Source organism: Rhinopithecus bieti, unplaced genomic scaffold (assembly GCF_001698545.2).
Source record: "Rhinopithecus bieti isolate Rb0 unplaced genomic scaffold, ASM169854v2 scaffold_7884, whole genome shotgun sequence".
In the NCBI taxonomy this organism is placed as follows: Eukaryota; Metazoa; Chordata; class Mammalia; order Primates; family Cercopithecidae; genus Rhinopithecus; species Rhinopithecus bieti.
Window position 1 is genome coordinate 2,164,041 of NW_016806331.1, and position 16,441 is coordinate 2,180,481.

Consider the following 16,441-nt stretch of genomic DNA (forward strand, 5'->3'; position numbering starts at 1 on the left):
AATACAAATTAAAACCATAATAAGATACCATAAAATACTAAGTGAAGTGGTTAAGATAAAAAAGTCCAATCACAGAGAGCAACTGGAACTCTCACAGACTGCTGATGAGAATGTAAAGTGGTACAGCTTCTGTGGGAAACAGCCTGTTTAAAAAGTTATAAATCTACCATGTGACCCAGCCAATCCATTCCTGGATATTTTCCCAAGAGAAATGAGAGTGTATGTCCACACAAAGACTTGTACATGAATGGTCACAGCATCCGTAATTGTAATAGCCCCAAACTGGCAGCAACCAAAGCTCTAGAACCTGCATTCATTTGCTAGGGCTGCCATAAGAACAAAGCGAGTGCAGGGTCTGGCTGGCTTACACGAAACACATTTTTTTCTCACTGTTCTGGAGGCTAGAAGTCTAAGATCAAGGGGTCAGTGGAGCTGGTTTCTTTTGAGGCTTCTCTCCTTGGCTTGCAAATGGCTACCCCTGAGTTTGTGTGTTGTTTGTGTCCAATTGCCTCCTCACATAAGAACACCAGCCCATCCATACATCCACATAACCTCATTTTACTTTTTTTTTTGAAATGGAGTTTCGCTCTTGTTGCCCAGGCTGGAGTGCAGTGGAGCAATCTCAGCTCTCTGCAACCTCTGCCTCCCAGGTTCAAGCGATTCTCCTGCCTCAGCCTCCTGAGTAGCTGGGATTGCAGGTGTAGGCCACCACGTCCAGCTAATTTTTTGTATTTTCAGTAGAGACAGGGTTTCACCATGTTGGCCAGGCTGGCCTTGAACTCCTGACCTCAGGTGATCCACCCGCCTTGGCCTCCCAAAGTGCTGGGATTACAGGCGTGAGTCACTGTGCCCAAGCTCATTTTACCTTAATTGTTTCTTTAAGGTCTTAACTCCAAATACAGTCCTCTCTGAGGTACTGGGGATTAAGACTTCAAAATATAAATTTGGGGGGAAGACAATTCAGTCCACAACACTGTACTCTTGCCACTCTGAAACTGATGTCCTTCTTATATTCAAAATATATGAACCCCATCCAAACAGTCTCAAAAGCTTAACCAATTCTAACATACACCCTAAGTCCAAAAGTTTACATAAATATAGTCTATGTCAGGTATACGGAAGAATCAAAGTATGATTTACTATGAAGCTAAATTCCTCTCCTGCTATAAAACCAAACGCATTACCTGCTTCCAAAATACCGTGGTTGGAGAAGCATAGGACAAAGATCCGCATTCCAAAAGGGACAAATCAGAAAGAAGAGGGAAGTGACAGGTCTCAACCAAGTCTGAAGCCTAGCCAAAGAAAAAAAAATCATTAGACTTTTAAGACTGAAGAATAATTATCATTGACTCCATTCCCTTACCTCTGGGCCCCCTGTGTCTGGTATATTTTGCTGAGATCACATTTCTGAGAACCATCCATGTTGACATTTGCATCAGTAGCTAACTTATTTGTTGCTGTGTACTGTTCCATTGGATGGATATACTACACTTTTTTTGTACATTCTATCTGCTGATGGACATTTGACCACCAGGTTTTTTTTCAGTTTCTGTATATTATGGATAAAGTTGCTATGAACATTGTGTACAAGATTTTTTGTGACATATGTTTTTATTTCTCTTAAATAAATGCCACGAAGTGAAATTGCTAGGTCATACTGTAAGTGCATGTTTGACTTTGTAAGAACCTGGTAAACGCTTCTCCAAAGCGGCTGTACAATATACACTTCCACCAGTAGTGTATCAGTTACAGCAGCTTCATGTACTCCTCAGCATTTAGGATTGTTGGACTTTCTAAATTCTAGCTAGCCTGGCGGGTGTGTAACAGTAGGTGCCGCACTGCAGTGTTGCTCTGGTGTTTCTGTGATGAGTTTTGACGTGGAGTATCTTGTTATGTGTTGACTGGCCATCTGTACATCTTCTTTGGTACAGTGTCTATTCAACGTTTGACCAATTTGAAGGGGAGATGCTTGTCTTCTGACAGAGTTTTGAGAGTTCTCTATATGGTCACATATATGTATTAAAATATATTCTCCCAATCTGTGGTTTGCCTTTCCATTTTATTAAGTGCTTTTTAAAGAGAAGTTTTTAATTTTGATGGAATCTAATTTTTTTTCTCCCTTTGTTTTCGATGTTCACACTGTTGATTCCCAAAGCCTTTGCTTTCTGCAAGGCTCTGAAGATTTGCTCCTGTGATTTTTTTTCTAAAAGTTACGTAGCTTTACACCTATGATCCACTTCAAATTAACATGTATGTACAGTGTAAGGTGAGCACTGGGGATCATTTTATATTTCCACATGGATATCTAGTTCTTCCAATTGAATTTCCTTAGGCCCTTTGTCGCAACTCATCTGACCAAGAGTGCGTGAGTTTATTTCTGGACTCCGTATTCTGTTTTGGTGTCCAGTGTGGAGCTATGATGAATAAGGCTGCTGGGCATTATCGGACACATCTGCGTTTGTGTATGTGTGTGTGCACGCGCACACACATATGCATCCATTTTTCTTAGGCAAGTACCTAAAAGTGGAAGCTGGGGAGAGGTGTTCCACAGGATAGATACGGGTTTCACTGGGGAGGGGTGTTCCATAGGGTAGATACAGGTTTCACTTACGAAACTGCCAAACTTTCCCCCGGTGTGGTCAGATCCTTTTACACCCCCACCCACGGCCACCGTACTAGGAGAGACTCCACATCCCTGATGACATTCAGTGCTGTCATCTTCATCTTAGACTTTCGCTGCGGACAGAAATGTGAAGCCAGGCCTCACTGCGGTTTTGATCTGCATTTCTCTGATGAGTGAGGGTATTGCTATCCTTTTAAGGTGCTTCCTGATCATTTGCACACATTCATTTCTAAATGAGTTATCAATCAAATGCATTTTGCCCCCCTTTTCATTAGTCTGTGCATGTTTTTATTGTTGTTGTATGGGAACTCCTGTTATAGGAAACATGTTCTGAACAAAGTGAGTCCTCTGTCAGATTCCTGTACTGTGCAGATCCCACCACAGTCTGTTCCTTCACTCCCGTAGTTTTGGCCGAGCAGGCATTTTCAATGTTTTGAGGTAGGTACTGTCATAATCCTCATTTATGCAAATGGAAAACCCAGGCAAAAAAAAAAGTGTGATAACTTGCTCCAGGTCACACCTCAAGAGGGCAGACCTGGGAGCTGAGCTCGTGCTTCCTGCACAGGCCCGCACTGCACTGCTGCTGTCAGCCCCACCCTGTCCTTCCTCACACGGCCAGGCCAGGCTGCAGGAGTCACTGTGCTGCAGGGAGCTTCCGTTTGTTTATCGGCAAAGCCAGCACACCAGGCACGTCTTGGGAACTTTCTGAGGATGAAATGATAGAATCTGAACGCTGGGCTCAACGCTGGCTTGCAATGAATGGCATCTTTTGAGATTGTTATGATCACTGGCAGGATACTAAATAAACAAAAAACAGAACTAACGGTTCCAAATGTTATTTTCATGGCAAGGTTGGCGGTTTTCCTGCCTCAGCAAGAGGGCTAGCAGGTGCCTTCAACATTTCCTTAGCTGTACTGGGCACAGTTGGGGACACGGAGGTGAGCCTGCCAAGCGACAGGATAAAGTTAAAATGGCCAAAGGGGAAAAAAATAAAAAACAAAACACAACCACCACGCCACCCAAGGACTGCTGGCTGGAGCAAATCATCCAGGCCTCCTGCCCTGCGGGAAGCCTCAATCTGCAGATCCACCAGAGACCTCCAAATTGTATACATTCATATCTATATTGCCATGATGTATGCAATTCTTATGCAATGCTCAGTTGAGCAGAAAGCACTGATGTCCAGGGCAGATTCCAGCCGAGACCAGCCTGTTTCCAGACCAGCAGGCGCACTCATTCTCTAGGCAAACTGCCCCTCTGCAGGCCCCACTGGGGCCCTGATGCCAGCAAGGCTTCCTCCAGCTCAGAGGACTGAGCCCTGCAGTCGGCCCCTCTTTTCAGGCCTGTGCTGATGAACAGCCCTGGGCCTTGAAGGCCAGGCTTTCCTTCTCTGCTTCAGCTGCAAACAGGGAGCCTAAGGAAATGGAGAGGGATCCCCACTGGGGGCAGTCCCCAGGTCTGGGGAGAAAAGCCATCTAAGTGGCACCCTCCGCCCAGCCCCTCACTGATGCTCGGGTCCCTTGCCCACCCCAGACAGCCCCTCCCCATCGGGACTGTGTAGGATGCACAAGGATGTGCGGCCTCCCAAGGTTCTCCATCCACACTCCCCCAGACCCCTCCAGAGTGGGGCCAGGGCCTGCACCCACCCCGAGCACCTGCCCTGCCCTTGTGCTTTACAATGGGTTCTCACAGCAGCCCTAGTGTTCCGCCTTCCCCACAGCGCTGTAGGCACAGTCTTTCAGGAAACATTCACATACACATACATACGTGTATGATCATATGCACGGGGTGTGATCAGGGTCTGTGGGCCTAGGTGAGCCGCACAGTGCAAGTGTGTGGCATTTTATACAGACTGATGCACATGCCACATTTACAGTCCTCTAAAAAGTGTCTATGCACACTCACAAAATGTCGATTTTAGGTGTATGTAAATAGGTATGAATACGTAACACCTACCTCTCTGTATCCCACATCTCCCAGCCACGTGGCCTTGTGGAATCCCCTCTACATCAAAGGTTAAAACTCCAGACCCTCTGCCCAGAGGGTGTGGGACCCCGTGGTAGGGACGCTCTGCCCGGTGGGTGCGGGACCCCGTGGCAGGGACGCTCTGCCCGGTGGGTGCGGGACCCCGTGGTAGGGACGCACCATAATTTCCTCTTTCATGAATGAGCATTCATTTTGTTTCCATGTTTTTTGTCGTATGGAAAACATGCTGCAAACCCCACTTCCTTGTGGATCTTCGGTTTCATCGCCGTTACCATATTGCCTAAACGGGTTGGTGGCAAAGCACACAGGTTGGGGGGACAATGTCAGGTCCGCTGGTTCTGTAGCGGTGTGTAAGTCGGCCGCTTCCTCATCGACTTTCTGTCCGGATGGTCTGTCCGTGACTGTAGTGGGGTCCGTGACTGTAGTGGGGTCCGTGACTGTAGTGGGGGTCCGTGACTGTAGTGGGGGTCCGTGACTGTAGTGGGGTCCGTGACTGTAGTGGGGTTCTGGAGTCTCCCGTATTGTAGTGCTGCTATTTCTCCCCTTGGATCTGTCCATGTTTGCTTTACAGTCATGCCCCACATAATGCCACTTGGGGCAAAAATAGACGGCATATGCACCAGTGGCTTCATCAGATTATAACAGCGCATTTTAACCATTCCTTTTCTATGCTTAGATATGTTTAGATACTGTTGATGGAAGAAAAGAAGTCAAGCTTTGAAGGCATTTAAACTAGTGTTATTCAGAAGTCTTTCTGAGGGCTCCAGACCGAGTCCTCCAGCCTGGGAGCAGCCCCTTCGCGAGGTCCTGTTCGACTGCCCCGCACAGGGTGCCAGCTCACTGCAGAGATGCAGGTGGTGGGGTTCAGGACAGTCATGTCGAACCCGCTCAGAAGTTACCTGAGAGCAGAATCACATCAAGGTTTGTGCAGGAGGACATCAGGTTGTAGATTACACAGGCACAATCACTAACTCACAGGCGTTATCTTGTGCAGGAAAGACAAGGAACGCAGTGACTCAGGCGGGAGATGTGGGGGTGGCGTGTGCTCTGCCCTGTTTTGCCTTCAAAGCATCTTTGGAGCACCGCGCGCAGGGGCTCTGTGAAACGGTGCTGGCAAGCAGAAATGAACAAAGAGGGCTCCTTAGGTTTGATACTGTCTCACCACACACAAATGGTCAGCGTTGTGTTCCTGTTGTCTACAGGATTTAGCACAGTCACGAGCTGTGCAGTGTGTACTAGAGCAACAGGCTCCAGCACCCAGCCTAGGTGTGCGGCAGGCTAAACCATCTAGGTTTGTGTCAGTCACTCCGTGATGTTGGAACAACAACGGGATCACCGAATGAGGCATTTCTCAGAAGGGACCACCGTCGCTAAGCGACACAGGACTCCAGGTAGGTGCTCTGATGTTGGGTGCATATAGATAGGGGCATACGCCACATTGACACTCTTCTAAAAAGCACGTATCTCTGCACACACACGAACACAACGGTTATCTGATGTTTATGCAAATAGATGTCAGAAACACACACCTCTCTGCATCCTACCTTACATTTATACATGGCTGTGTTGTCTTCTTCCCTTCTCCACCAGCAATGGATGGTTATTCCTCACTCTTAAAACGTCTATCACTCCAGTGAGTGGAAACTGATACTGTGCTGTCTTAGTTGACCTCTCGCCTGCTTCTTGTGGGTCTGAGCACCTCTAGCTAACTTCCCAGCCACTCGGATTGGTTCTTCCGTAAACTGTGTTTCTTATGTGTCCATTTTTCCCTAACTTGTTGCCTTGTTCATGCCACGTAGGGAAAGTTCTATGCATCTGGTAAACATAAGCGCTTCCGCCCCTTGCTCATGGCCTGTGCTCTCTCGAACACTCTGTCCAAAGCTGCTACTTGTCTCCCGTTTAGTTCACCATCTCTGGAGGAACAGAAGGAAGCTCGTGACACTAGAATGAGGTCTGGTATGTTTGCCTCTGGAATTCCGAGTCACCTGGGACAAGTCACTCTGTCCAATGAGAAGACAAGCATTTCTACAAGGTACAGGAACTTAGGACAGACAGGGGAAGGCCAAGTACAAGGACACAGGGTTCCTGTGACACACAGATTTGCTAATAATAAACAGCGAATACTCAGGCAGCGCTTGGACTACCCTGCAGGGTGCTGCCGGAGCATTTCAGAGCATTTCCCATAGGAGCTCGCCGACCCCCACCCAGTGTCATTGTGACCCCACTTCACAAGCTCAGGCACAGGGAAATTCCAGACCACCCAGAGGCAGCTGGGCTCAGGTCGATCCCCAGGGCCCCTGTTCACCAGTCTCTCTCTCACACACACACACTCTCCTGACCAGGTAGTGCATCCCAGATGTGTTGAGCCTCCTGCCTTTTGGTGGTGTGGCACTGCCCACATCGGGCCACGTCTGCTCACCCTCCAATTCTAAGGTGCTACTGTCCAGAAATTTGTGTTCCCCCAAAATTCATGTTGAATCCTCACCCCCCACCCACAGGTGATGGTGTTAGGAGTTAGGACCTCTGGAGGGTGATTAGGTCGTGGTTGTGGAGCCTTCATGAGTGGGATCAGCATCCGTACAGGAGAGATCTGAGAGACCCCATGCCTCTTCCATGGTGAGGCACCACCTATGAGCCACGCAGGCTCAGTGCTCTCTGGGCGGCTTTCTCTCCTCTCCAAAGGAGCCCAGGATTCGGTCATTTTCAAAGTCCCTCTGTTGTTGCTTATTTACATGTAACAAAAGCCCGCTGAACACCTTGACAAAGGGACCAGGCATCCCTTGAGCACAGTCGCCAGCCAGCTGAGCCACCCTCCCGGATTCACTGCCCCAAGTGACAGCCAGTTCTGATGGCAGGCCACTCATGCCGCCTCAAAAATCACCCAGGAACCATTAAAAGCCATTCAAGACATACTTAAGAGTAGTACTTCGGGACTAATTGGAGGTAACGATTATTCACACAAAACCTGCACTGTGTAGCCAAGACAACACCTCAAAGACATACTGAGAGCCCGGATGCTGACCCAGGGCTGGATGCGGCAAAGCACATGGCTTCTGGAAGGTGGGCCAATCACGGGCCTTCCTCAAACCTTTCCCTTGGGACACAGTCCCCTTCGCCACCCCGGGAGGCGTGTTACCGGAGATGTAATACGGAAACCGCTGGACCCACGGTGGAGAAAGAAACTGCTGTGGAGAAAGATTTTCTAGGCCCATGAAGCCAGTGGGCAGGCAGAAACAGGAAGTGGTTGAGTCCAGGGATCTTTGGGCCCTGGGGCCAGCTGTCCTTTTGTGAGCCCTCCAACAAATTCCTCTCTTGTATGGATTTTAATGGACAGTGCTTCCTTCTTTTCTCACGGAAGAGTCTTCTCCAAGACCCCAGAAGACTCCCTCGCCCTCGGCTGATCCTGCTCCAAGGAGCAGGCAGGCATTCCCCGCAGAGCTGGGCTGCCTTGCTCAAGTGCGGTATCTGGCTGGCAGTTGAGCCTGCGGTCCCCCAGCAGCTTTCTCAGAGCGGCAGGGTTCCGTATAGAGATCTCTGTGATTAAGGTCATCAGGTGTAAAAACAGAAAATACATGTCTTTGTCAGTGTAGGTGATGACACGTCACTGACAACGGCTGGAGTTTTGCACGGGAGTGGGCATGGCTGGGCCAGTCAGCTGCAGTCTGATCACCCGGGTGATCACCCTTCCTGACAGCCTCACAGTGACAGCCGAGTCACGGGGAGATGAGGAAGAAAAACACGTGGCACTGCTCGTGGCCTCATGGTATTGAGGAAGCTGCAAGGATTCTGTGAAGACAAAGGGAGGCCTCCTAGAGCCCACAGGGGTCTAAACACGAGCAGAAGACACTAACATGCACACACGTGCAGACTGCTGTTCACAAAGCGGCTTGGACCAGACGAGCCTGAAATTCTACGGCCCACACAGGAGCGCCTGGGGCTCACAGGCCTTGGTCTAGAAGGGGTGTGCCAATCTCCACTCTGCCTGAGTTCCTGTGCAGCAGCTGTCTTCTTCACCTGGGATCGTTCCTTCCTGCTGAAGGCCAGAGGCTGATATCCCCATTCACCAATGAGGAAACAGAGGCCCAAATAAACATTTTTAGTTTTGTTTAGAGACAGGGTTTCTCTGGCCCAGGCTGGAGTGCAGTGGTGCGATCACAGCTCACTGAACTGCTGGGCTGAAGTGATCCTCCTGCCCCAGCCTTCCAAATAGCTAGGACTATAGGCACGTGCCACCATGCTCAGCTAATTTTTTTATTTTTAATTTTTTTATAGAAAGGGGAGTCTTATTCTGTTGCCCAGGCTGGTCTCAAACTCTTGGCCTCAGGTGATCCTCCCACCTCAGCCTCCCAAAGAGCCTGGATTACCGGAGTGAGCCACTGTGCCCAGCCCTCCAAAGAAAGGACTGATTCAGCAGCAGCCTGCAGCTCGTTGGCAGTGGTGTTTGCCACTGGCCAGCCTGAGCTGTAGCCACAGCCCTCACCACTGTGTATTGCAGGCCCTGTGGGGCTGCGATAAACCTCAGCGGAGGGGATCTGCGGATACGACAGAATTCACCAAATACCTAGTTGTTCCCCACAGAGCCCTCTATGCCTGCTCTGAGGAATCCACGTAAGAAACTGTGAACACGACTCTCATGAATGAACCACAAGAACACAGCACTGAGAAACTCCGCCCTCTCAAAGTGCAGATGGCATGCAGCCTGGCCGCTGGAAACCCTGCTCCTGGCCTGCAGATAAGCCACGTGGATCTCAAAAACAAAGTGACAGCCTCAATGTGCAGCCCAGTGCAGAGCTTCCAACTGAGGGTCTTCTGACACCGCAGTCCACTCTCCTGCCTTCCCACGCGCCCTGTGCTCTGGCTGCCCTCGCTGCAGCACGGGAACCACGGAGGACTGCTAACTTGTCCTGGGCAGTCCCCAGCTGCTGAGACCCAACAAAGGATAGGAGCTCCATCAGGATGACAGGGTGGAAATCTACTCACCACTCACAAGAAAATGAGGCAGGGCTGACATTCAGTTCTGCTTAAAATCTCACCTGGCCTCCAGTACAAATGTCTCTTCCGTAAACATGACAAGGCAACACCCTTCAGCGGGTTCTCAGTAGCGGGGACAGCAGGTCCCTCATCCACTGAGGGGCTTTAACTGAAACTGGGAACTGCTGAAGTCCTGGGACTGGGCCATCCCCTGGTCTGAGGAACACTCTTCACTGCGAGACGGGTATGAAACAGCAACTTCACTGTTTTACAGCCATTATCAATAACCCAGCTGGGCCTACAGGAAACAAAACCCCTCTCCCCACACGGGTGTTACACTCTCCTTTGAAATGGACCAACGTGCATTCCAGGCGTAGAAGGCGCCTCCTGTCATCCTTAAGCCTCGAGTTTGTGGGGCAGCGGCCCTGACGTGGCAGCCAGAGGACAGCATAGGGCCCGCTGTGCTGACAGACACACACGGTGCGAACTGCCGATGCAGCGGAGGGGTGGCCCCAGGGCAAGGTCCTCCCAGTGGCCATCAGCAGGCCCAGCTGTGCTCAGCCCGCACTGCCTCCTGGTCTAGCACATACAGCACCGTAACACCCGGTATTTGCCAGCAGACAAACATGGTTCTCTCAGCTGACACATGCATGACACACACACAGACTTTTAGGGACTGCAACACTCACTCAAAAGCGCAAGAAGAGATCACTCTGCATGTGACGTTGCTTTCTTTTAATTGCAGTGAGGACACAACCTGGTCATGTTCAGAGACGAACAGCCTCATCTAGGTGGTGAAGAACATTCTTATCTTTCTTGGTTAACCAGGTCCTCAATTCAAGGGATTTCCAAGTGTTCTTTAAAACCACCTGACACTGTCCTGCGCAGGCTCACACTGCGACTCTGTACCAAGGGCCTGGCCCCGCCTGCAGCCAGAAGTCATCTCACTGGATGTCATCATCATCGAAAAGATCTTCAAAATCTAGAGAAATAAGCAAAACCATGTATTTACACATACAAGGGTAAGAGCTGAAGAAATCACTTCAAAATGAATTATGTGGTCATCCAAAATACAGAGATAATCGTCAATGATCTAATGAAATAAAAGACTTTTCCCGTAACAGACTTTTAGTCTCAGCCAACCAGGACTCATACACACAGTCCAAGGGGAGAGTGTTGGCTAGAGTGCTTTCTTGCTTTCATTTAAAAGACAATCCTAAGAAAATGCTTGCAGGGCTGTTCTGGGTCCCACAGACACCACTGCACAGCCATAACTCAGCACTCAGGACACATCAGTGTCATGTCTGCACCCATGAGTGCACGGCGCCCAAGATGCTGCCCTCGCTGCCAGGGCCAGGGAGAGATGAAGCTGGGAGGCCCGTGCTGGGTCCCTTAGAGCAGAGGGAAACCGGCCGGCTGCCACTGTGAGAATGAGAAAGCTGGACTGAGCTGCAGAAAGGTGAAGCCTCCAGTAAGGCAGTGTGAATGATACTCAAGCCTGAGAAACACCCGCTAAGGCCCGTTCCCGCCAGAAAAAACGCAGCAAACGTGTAGTACACTGCTTTGGGTGATCAAAATCAGGCCCCCCAGGAAAGATTTTGTCCTTCTGTTTAGTTTTCTAAATTCCCTACTACAGGCAATCATTACTTTCACAACAGGAGAAGAAAGTAAAACTAGGAGCCCACCCACACGTACTGTGCACTGAAAATGTGCAGGATGAATTATGAACTAGAAAGAGGAGGTTCCACTCCTGGAGGGTGAGACAGAGTGAAGAGGCAGGAGCCTGCTGGCGCCACGCCATCCAGCCTTCCTGGGGAGGGTGGCGTCCCTGAGACATCTCTGGCCACTCAGAGGGTCCCGGCTCTCCCCAGCCACACTGACGCACCTCCACATCCTCACTGCCTCCTGACTGCTGTGTGTGGTTCTGCCACTCAGAGCACTTTTGCGCAGTCCCAGGCCCGGCTGACTCCACCCCTTCCAACCTCTGCTCTGCTGCCCCCTCTGGAGAAACCTCCCTCTGCTGTGCTCTGGAAATAATACCATCCACGCTTTGCCAGGGCTCTCGTCACAGTCCAGCCCCTGCCTGCTGACTTGTCTGGACCCACAATTTTGTAAGACACGGCGAGGGAAGGGAGTGAGTCTTGTTCATGGCTAGAACCCCGGTGCCCAGGGGATAACTGCCCAGCAAAACCCATCTGCTTGATGAGTAAAAAGGACTTAGCAGAAGCCCCATCCACAGCCTACAGGTCTCTCAAAGTAAATGGCTCCTTGAACACATGGGGTTGTCACAACCTGACGGGACAGTAAGTGCTTTGTGAACTCAGTGGGTGGGCAGGCAGGGGACACAGAGCTCTCCAGCGTTCCCTCCCTGACCAGCCGTGGCTCAAAGGTAGACACACGCCCACAATGCTCAGGCTGCTGGGTGCTCACCTGACGGGTCAGGCCTGGGTCCCTCTCAGAGATGCTTTCCCGTCAGGATTCAGGGACTGACTCTGGAACCCATGTGAACTCAAACACTAGAACACAGCAATCGCCTCTCACCAATGGGCTGGCAGAGGATAAATGGGACTTTGAAGGAGATCATCAAAATGCAAGTGCGTTGTGCCAGCATTAGCCACTGCCCAATCCTGCCCACGTGAAGAAGCTTCGAAGTCGCCCTGGTGAGCTGGTATTTTTGCGGAGCAGCTCTAGAGAGCACTCTGCAGTTTTGCACAATTTGTTCCCTCTGAAGGCAACACCCTTCTCCCACCTCACTCTGGCATAAAGAATTGAAAGAAATGCTCTTCAGTCCTCCAGGCTGGTCTCAAATGTCACCTGCCCCAGTTCTGACTCCAGTTGGTAGCAGCAAGAATGCTACCTCGGGGCATGGCCAGGCACCCTGGGAAAGCCTGCACCCCAACTCAGCAGCTTGGCTGCTCCCCTCAGGCAATGGCTGGCTGACAGTCAGCCTGATAAAGCAGCAGGGACTTGGGATGGCAGGGGGTCTCCGGTCAGTTAGAAACCGATGTGGTAAGGTCACATCCTAGCTGTTAACTGGTAACAAGAGCTTTCTGTAGAGGCCAGCACCATGCGTTAAAACAGGATGGAAAATGCCACCTCACTCTCTGGAGTAAGAAACCTATCTTGTTTATTATTTGAACCCTTAGTAAAGGCTTATATAAACTAGAGGAACAAGGCCTGAAGAAATCAGAAGAGAATGAGAGAAATATCCCCTCTAGCAGGTCTGATGATCTTACAGAAAGTTTGCTTTTCATTGTTTATTTGGTTTACCAATGTTTTATTTGGTTTACCCATGTTTTAGGTAACTAGCACTGAAACCCTTAAATCAAGAGGGAAACGCATCCTGCGTCCTGATTTCAGAGCTGGGCAAGAGCTGGAGTGTGGCTGTCCCTCTGCAAAGGCAGCTGAGGGCACGAGAACCCAGGCAGGCAAACACAGGTGGGCTGGGAGAGGAAACCGGCTACCTGGAGAGGGCAGAGACAGGGAGCCAGACAGGGTTCCTATGGCCGTGTCTGAGGCAAGGGGCCAGACCCAGCTACAGTCTGAGGTGTCTGCAGGCACATGTAACACACATGCCAGAGCTCAAACTCAACTACTGGGCTGCAAGCTGGGAACAATTTCATGCTACTTTTCTCCTGAAAAATAAGGCTGCCTGCCAGTGGCCGCAGCCCATGTCATCGCTCCATAGAGACTGCACTGCACTCTGAGGGGAGCGCAGGGGCTCTACCACCTTATGATCCAAATTATTTATGTCACCAAGTTGCTTCACTGCCTTAACCTACAGAAGAAATATTCAGATTAAATCTGGCATCCCATTCCAAGCATCCTTACCATTAAAAAAGTCTGCATGAACGGCCTTTTCATTGGCTGCCAAGTCCATCAAGAGCCCGGTGCTGCCTCCCGCCTGGGGAACGCAAAGGCAAGGTTATGTCAGCTGCGTTTTCCAAAAGAACAGGTGATATGTGCATTGCAGTGTCCGCCACCCCCACAGAAAAGGAAGACGGGTGAGGGGGAACAGGCTCAAGCTGGAGTCAACATTTTAGTTCCAGACAAAGGAGGAATGTGTATGGGCGGAGGGGGAGGGAGAAATTCAAAGGAATTACTTTTATGGTCTCTGAAGGGCTTGGGTTCCTTGATTCCTCTCTGCCTTTAAAAGAAACCTACCACTGCTCTAAGCACCACTACTTCACTGTAACCCTCAAGGAGAGGTTTCCAGTCCCCCCCGGACATTGCCACAGAGGCCACAAACACGTGAAACCGAGCCCATCGACTCCGCTCAGGATCCCTTCCCGCTCTCTTCTGGGAATGAAACCACTTCCCCGAGGAAACTGACCTGCTCTGCCTCTGAGGTTCTGGTGCCGGCTGCCATCATGGACCGTCCACTGCCACAACTCCACGGCAGTGGAAAAACCATGTCACAACCCAAGCTGGGCAATCTGAAGCCCTCAGGATTTTGGATCATGTTTAGAGTCACCTGGTGACAGCAGGAGCAGATTCCTCTGACAGCAGCACCCTGGACAGCTGGTCACAGGTCCTGCTGCTGCCCTGGCCCCAGCATTCACAAGGCCACTGGCTCAACCTTGCCCTCATCCCCACGTAGCTGCATGCCCTTGTTCCCTTTCACAGACACTCTCAGAAAAGCCAGGACGCTCAGCCTCCTCCCCTGGCTTCTCAGCCTCCCTCCCTGTCCCCAACACCACAGTAAGCCTTGCGCATTCTACCACTTAAACACTGGGCTGAGCTTGTCCCTACCTCCATCTGCCTCATTCACACTTTCTTCAACTGTCCTGTTCTCCCTGCTGCCATTTTTCTACCCTCTCACCCCTAAACGCCGCCACCCTACAGAGCAGGTCAGAGCCTCTCACTCCCCACTGTAAAGCCCTCGAGGGGCTCCACATCGCCTAGGGCTGTGACTTTAAAACAGGACTGAGAAGCCTGCGTTTAGTGGAAGTGCTTCAGGAGTGGGGTGCACAGAGCCACCCTCTTAGCGTGATTCCAGATGGTTTCATGATCTGGTCCCTGCCCACTGTCTCCCCTCTCTCTGGCACTGCACGCTCAACCATGTTAAACGACATGAACCAGTGGGCATCCCCCCAACCCAGGACTCTGTTCCTGCTGGGCCTTCATCCCCGCCTACCTGGCAAAAACCACTGTGTCCCCCACCATTTAGCCACAGAGTCGACTCCTCAGCTGCACCTTTGCTGAGCCCCCTCAAAGGCCTGAGGGCCCATCCGTCGGTGCGCCTTCGGATTTCTATGACACCGGGCATTTGCAATCAGCCTCTCTGCCATGTTATTACCTCCACAGGCACAAGGGCTGCCTCTGACCACCTCTGTACCCCCTAAGCTTTGAGAAAGAGCACATGAGGCCCTGACATGCAGAAGCTGGCCTACCACTCTGAGCTAGGCTGTGGTGCTCTCCTGCTGACCATAAACCATCTCAGAACGCTCACATCAGACAAGGTCACTCTGTGAACACAACAGAGACCAAAAAAAATCCCAAGACGACTGCATCATCCTGTATCATTAAAAAGAACGAGGCCACTACGCAAAGCACATAAATACCAGACACCCCCTTTTCCGCTACGGCAGGAATGACGGCTGCTCCAGTCTTCCCTCATTCTAGTTCAGATTAAGAGGCCCAGTCGGAAAATTACCCTCGCTTCCAAGGCGCAGCAAAGCCCACTTTCTTCCCCCAAATCCCCGAACGCTAGCTCAAATCCCACACGAGGTGATTCCCCACCCGCGCTCTGGAGACGCACCGCGGGCCCCCACGGGGTGCTGCCGCCATCGAAGAGCAGCAAACGCAACTCCTTTCCCCACGAGTGTGGTCCCGGGGGCCTTGGGGGCACCCAGCAGGCACTCAACGCCCAGGCTGCGCCTCCTGGTCCCCCGGGCTAGGGCACACACTTCCCGCCGCGGTCGGTGGCCGCCTTTCACCAGAAGCTCGGAGAAGCCGGGATTTGCTCTCCGCGGGGCAGGGAGCCTGGGAGCCGTGCCCATCGCCCACCCGCCCGGCCTCCCCTCCCCGGGACCCGCGCACCAGGACACCGCCCTTCCGCTCCCCCTTCCCCGCTCCCCACGCTCGGAGACTCCCACCGGGCCCGTGCCACCTCGTCCAGGTCCACGTACGGCCCGGCGCCCTCGGGGAACATCTCGTCCACGGCCGGCTTCATCTCGGGCCCGCGGCGCTCTAGGCCCACTTCCGGCCGCAGGGCCGCTTCCGGCGCGCGCCACATGGCAGCTCTAGACGCCGGAGGACCGCGCCTCTGTGGTGCCCGCCGGCCCGCAGCGCGGTCAGCGGTCTCGCATCCGGGGTGCTCGGGGCTGCCGGTGCGTACCCGCGGCCACCGGCGTCTGTCTTTGCGCTGGCGAGGGCGGGCGTCTGCAACGCCTCTGATGGGCGGCCGGGCGGCCACGGAGAGAAAAGGCCGCCAGCAATGGGAGCAGTTCCTGCCGAGCACGCCTCCGACAAGGGACCAGATCCAGAATAAAGAGGGAGCCTCAGACTCAGCCGCAGGGACGGCCGGGTTCACAAGAGCCCAGGGCTTGACCTTCAGACGTTTGTCTGGAGAAGACACACTCGCGGCCAGTGAGCAGATGAAGAGGTGCAAGCAAACCAGGGCCCCACCGAGGGGCCGCAGCACCCCTGGGACGCCCAGAGTCAAAAAACAGCAAAACACGGGTGGAAGGGTGGAGAGTGAGACGCGGCAGCCGGGGCGGGAGACAGGGAGGCAGGTCCCAGAAAATCAAACACGGACGCCCACGTGGCCCAGCACTCCCCTTCCGGGCACAAGCCCAGAGGACCGAAAGCGGAGGCTCCAAGGGGCGTCTGTACCCCACGTTCACAGCAGCATTATTT

General features: G+C 52.0%; 1 protein-coding gene across 2 annotated transcripts; it reads right to left on the reverse strand.

The window, feature by feature from the left end:
• Positions 1 to 10,298: 10,298 nt before the first annotated feature.
• Positions 10,299 to 16,273, reverse strand: COPS9 (COP9 signalosome subunit 9). 2 transcript variants are annotated; one of them, XM_017875584.1, is made up of 3 exons: positions 15,693 to 15,833; positions 13,412 to 13,484; positions 10,299 to 10,562 (listed from the first exon to the last, which is right to left on the reverse strand). In XM_017875584.1, exons 1-3 carry the CDS (start codon positions 15,816 to 15,818, stop codon positions 10,525 to 10,527), a joined length of 237 nt encoding a protein of 78 aa, XP_017731073.1. In that variant the 5' UTR covers positions 15,819 to 15,833; the 3' UTR covers positions 10,299 to 10,524. The 2 variants fall into 2 exon arrangements, with proteins under 2 accessions (XP_017731073.1, XP_017731074.1); XM_017875585.1 differs by having other exon boundaries at positions 10,301 to 10,562; positions 15,684 to 16,273.
• Between the last annotated feature and the right edge of the window lie 168 nt (positions 16,274 to 16,441).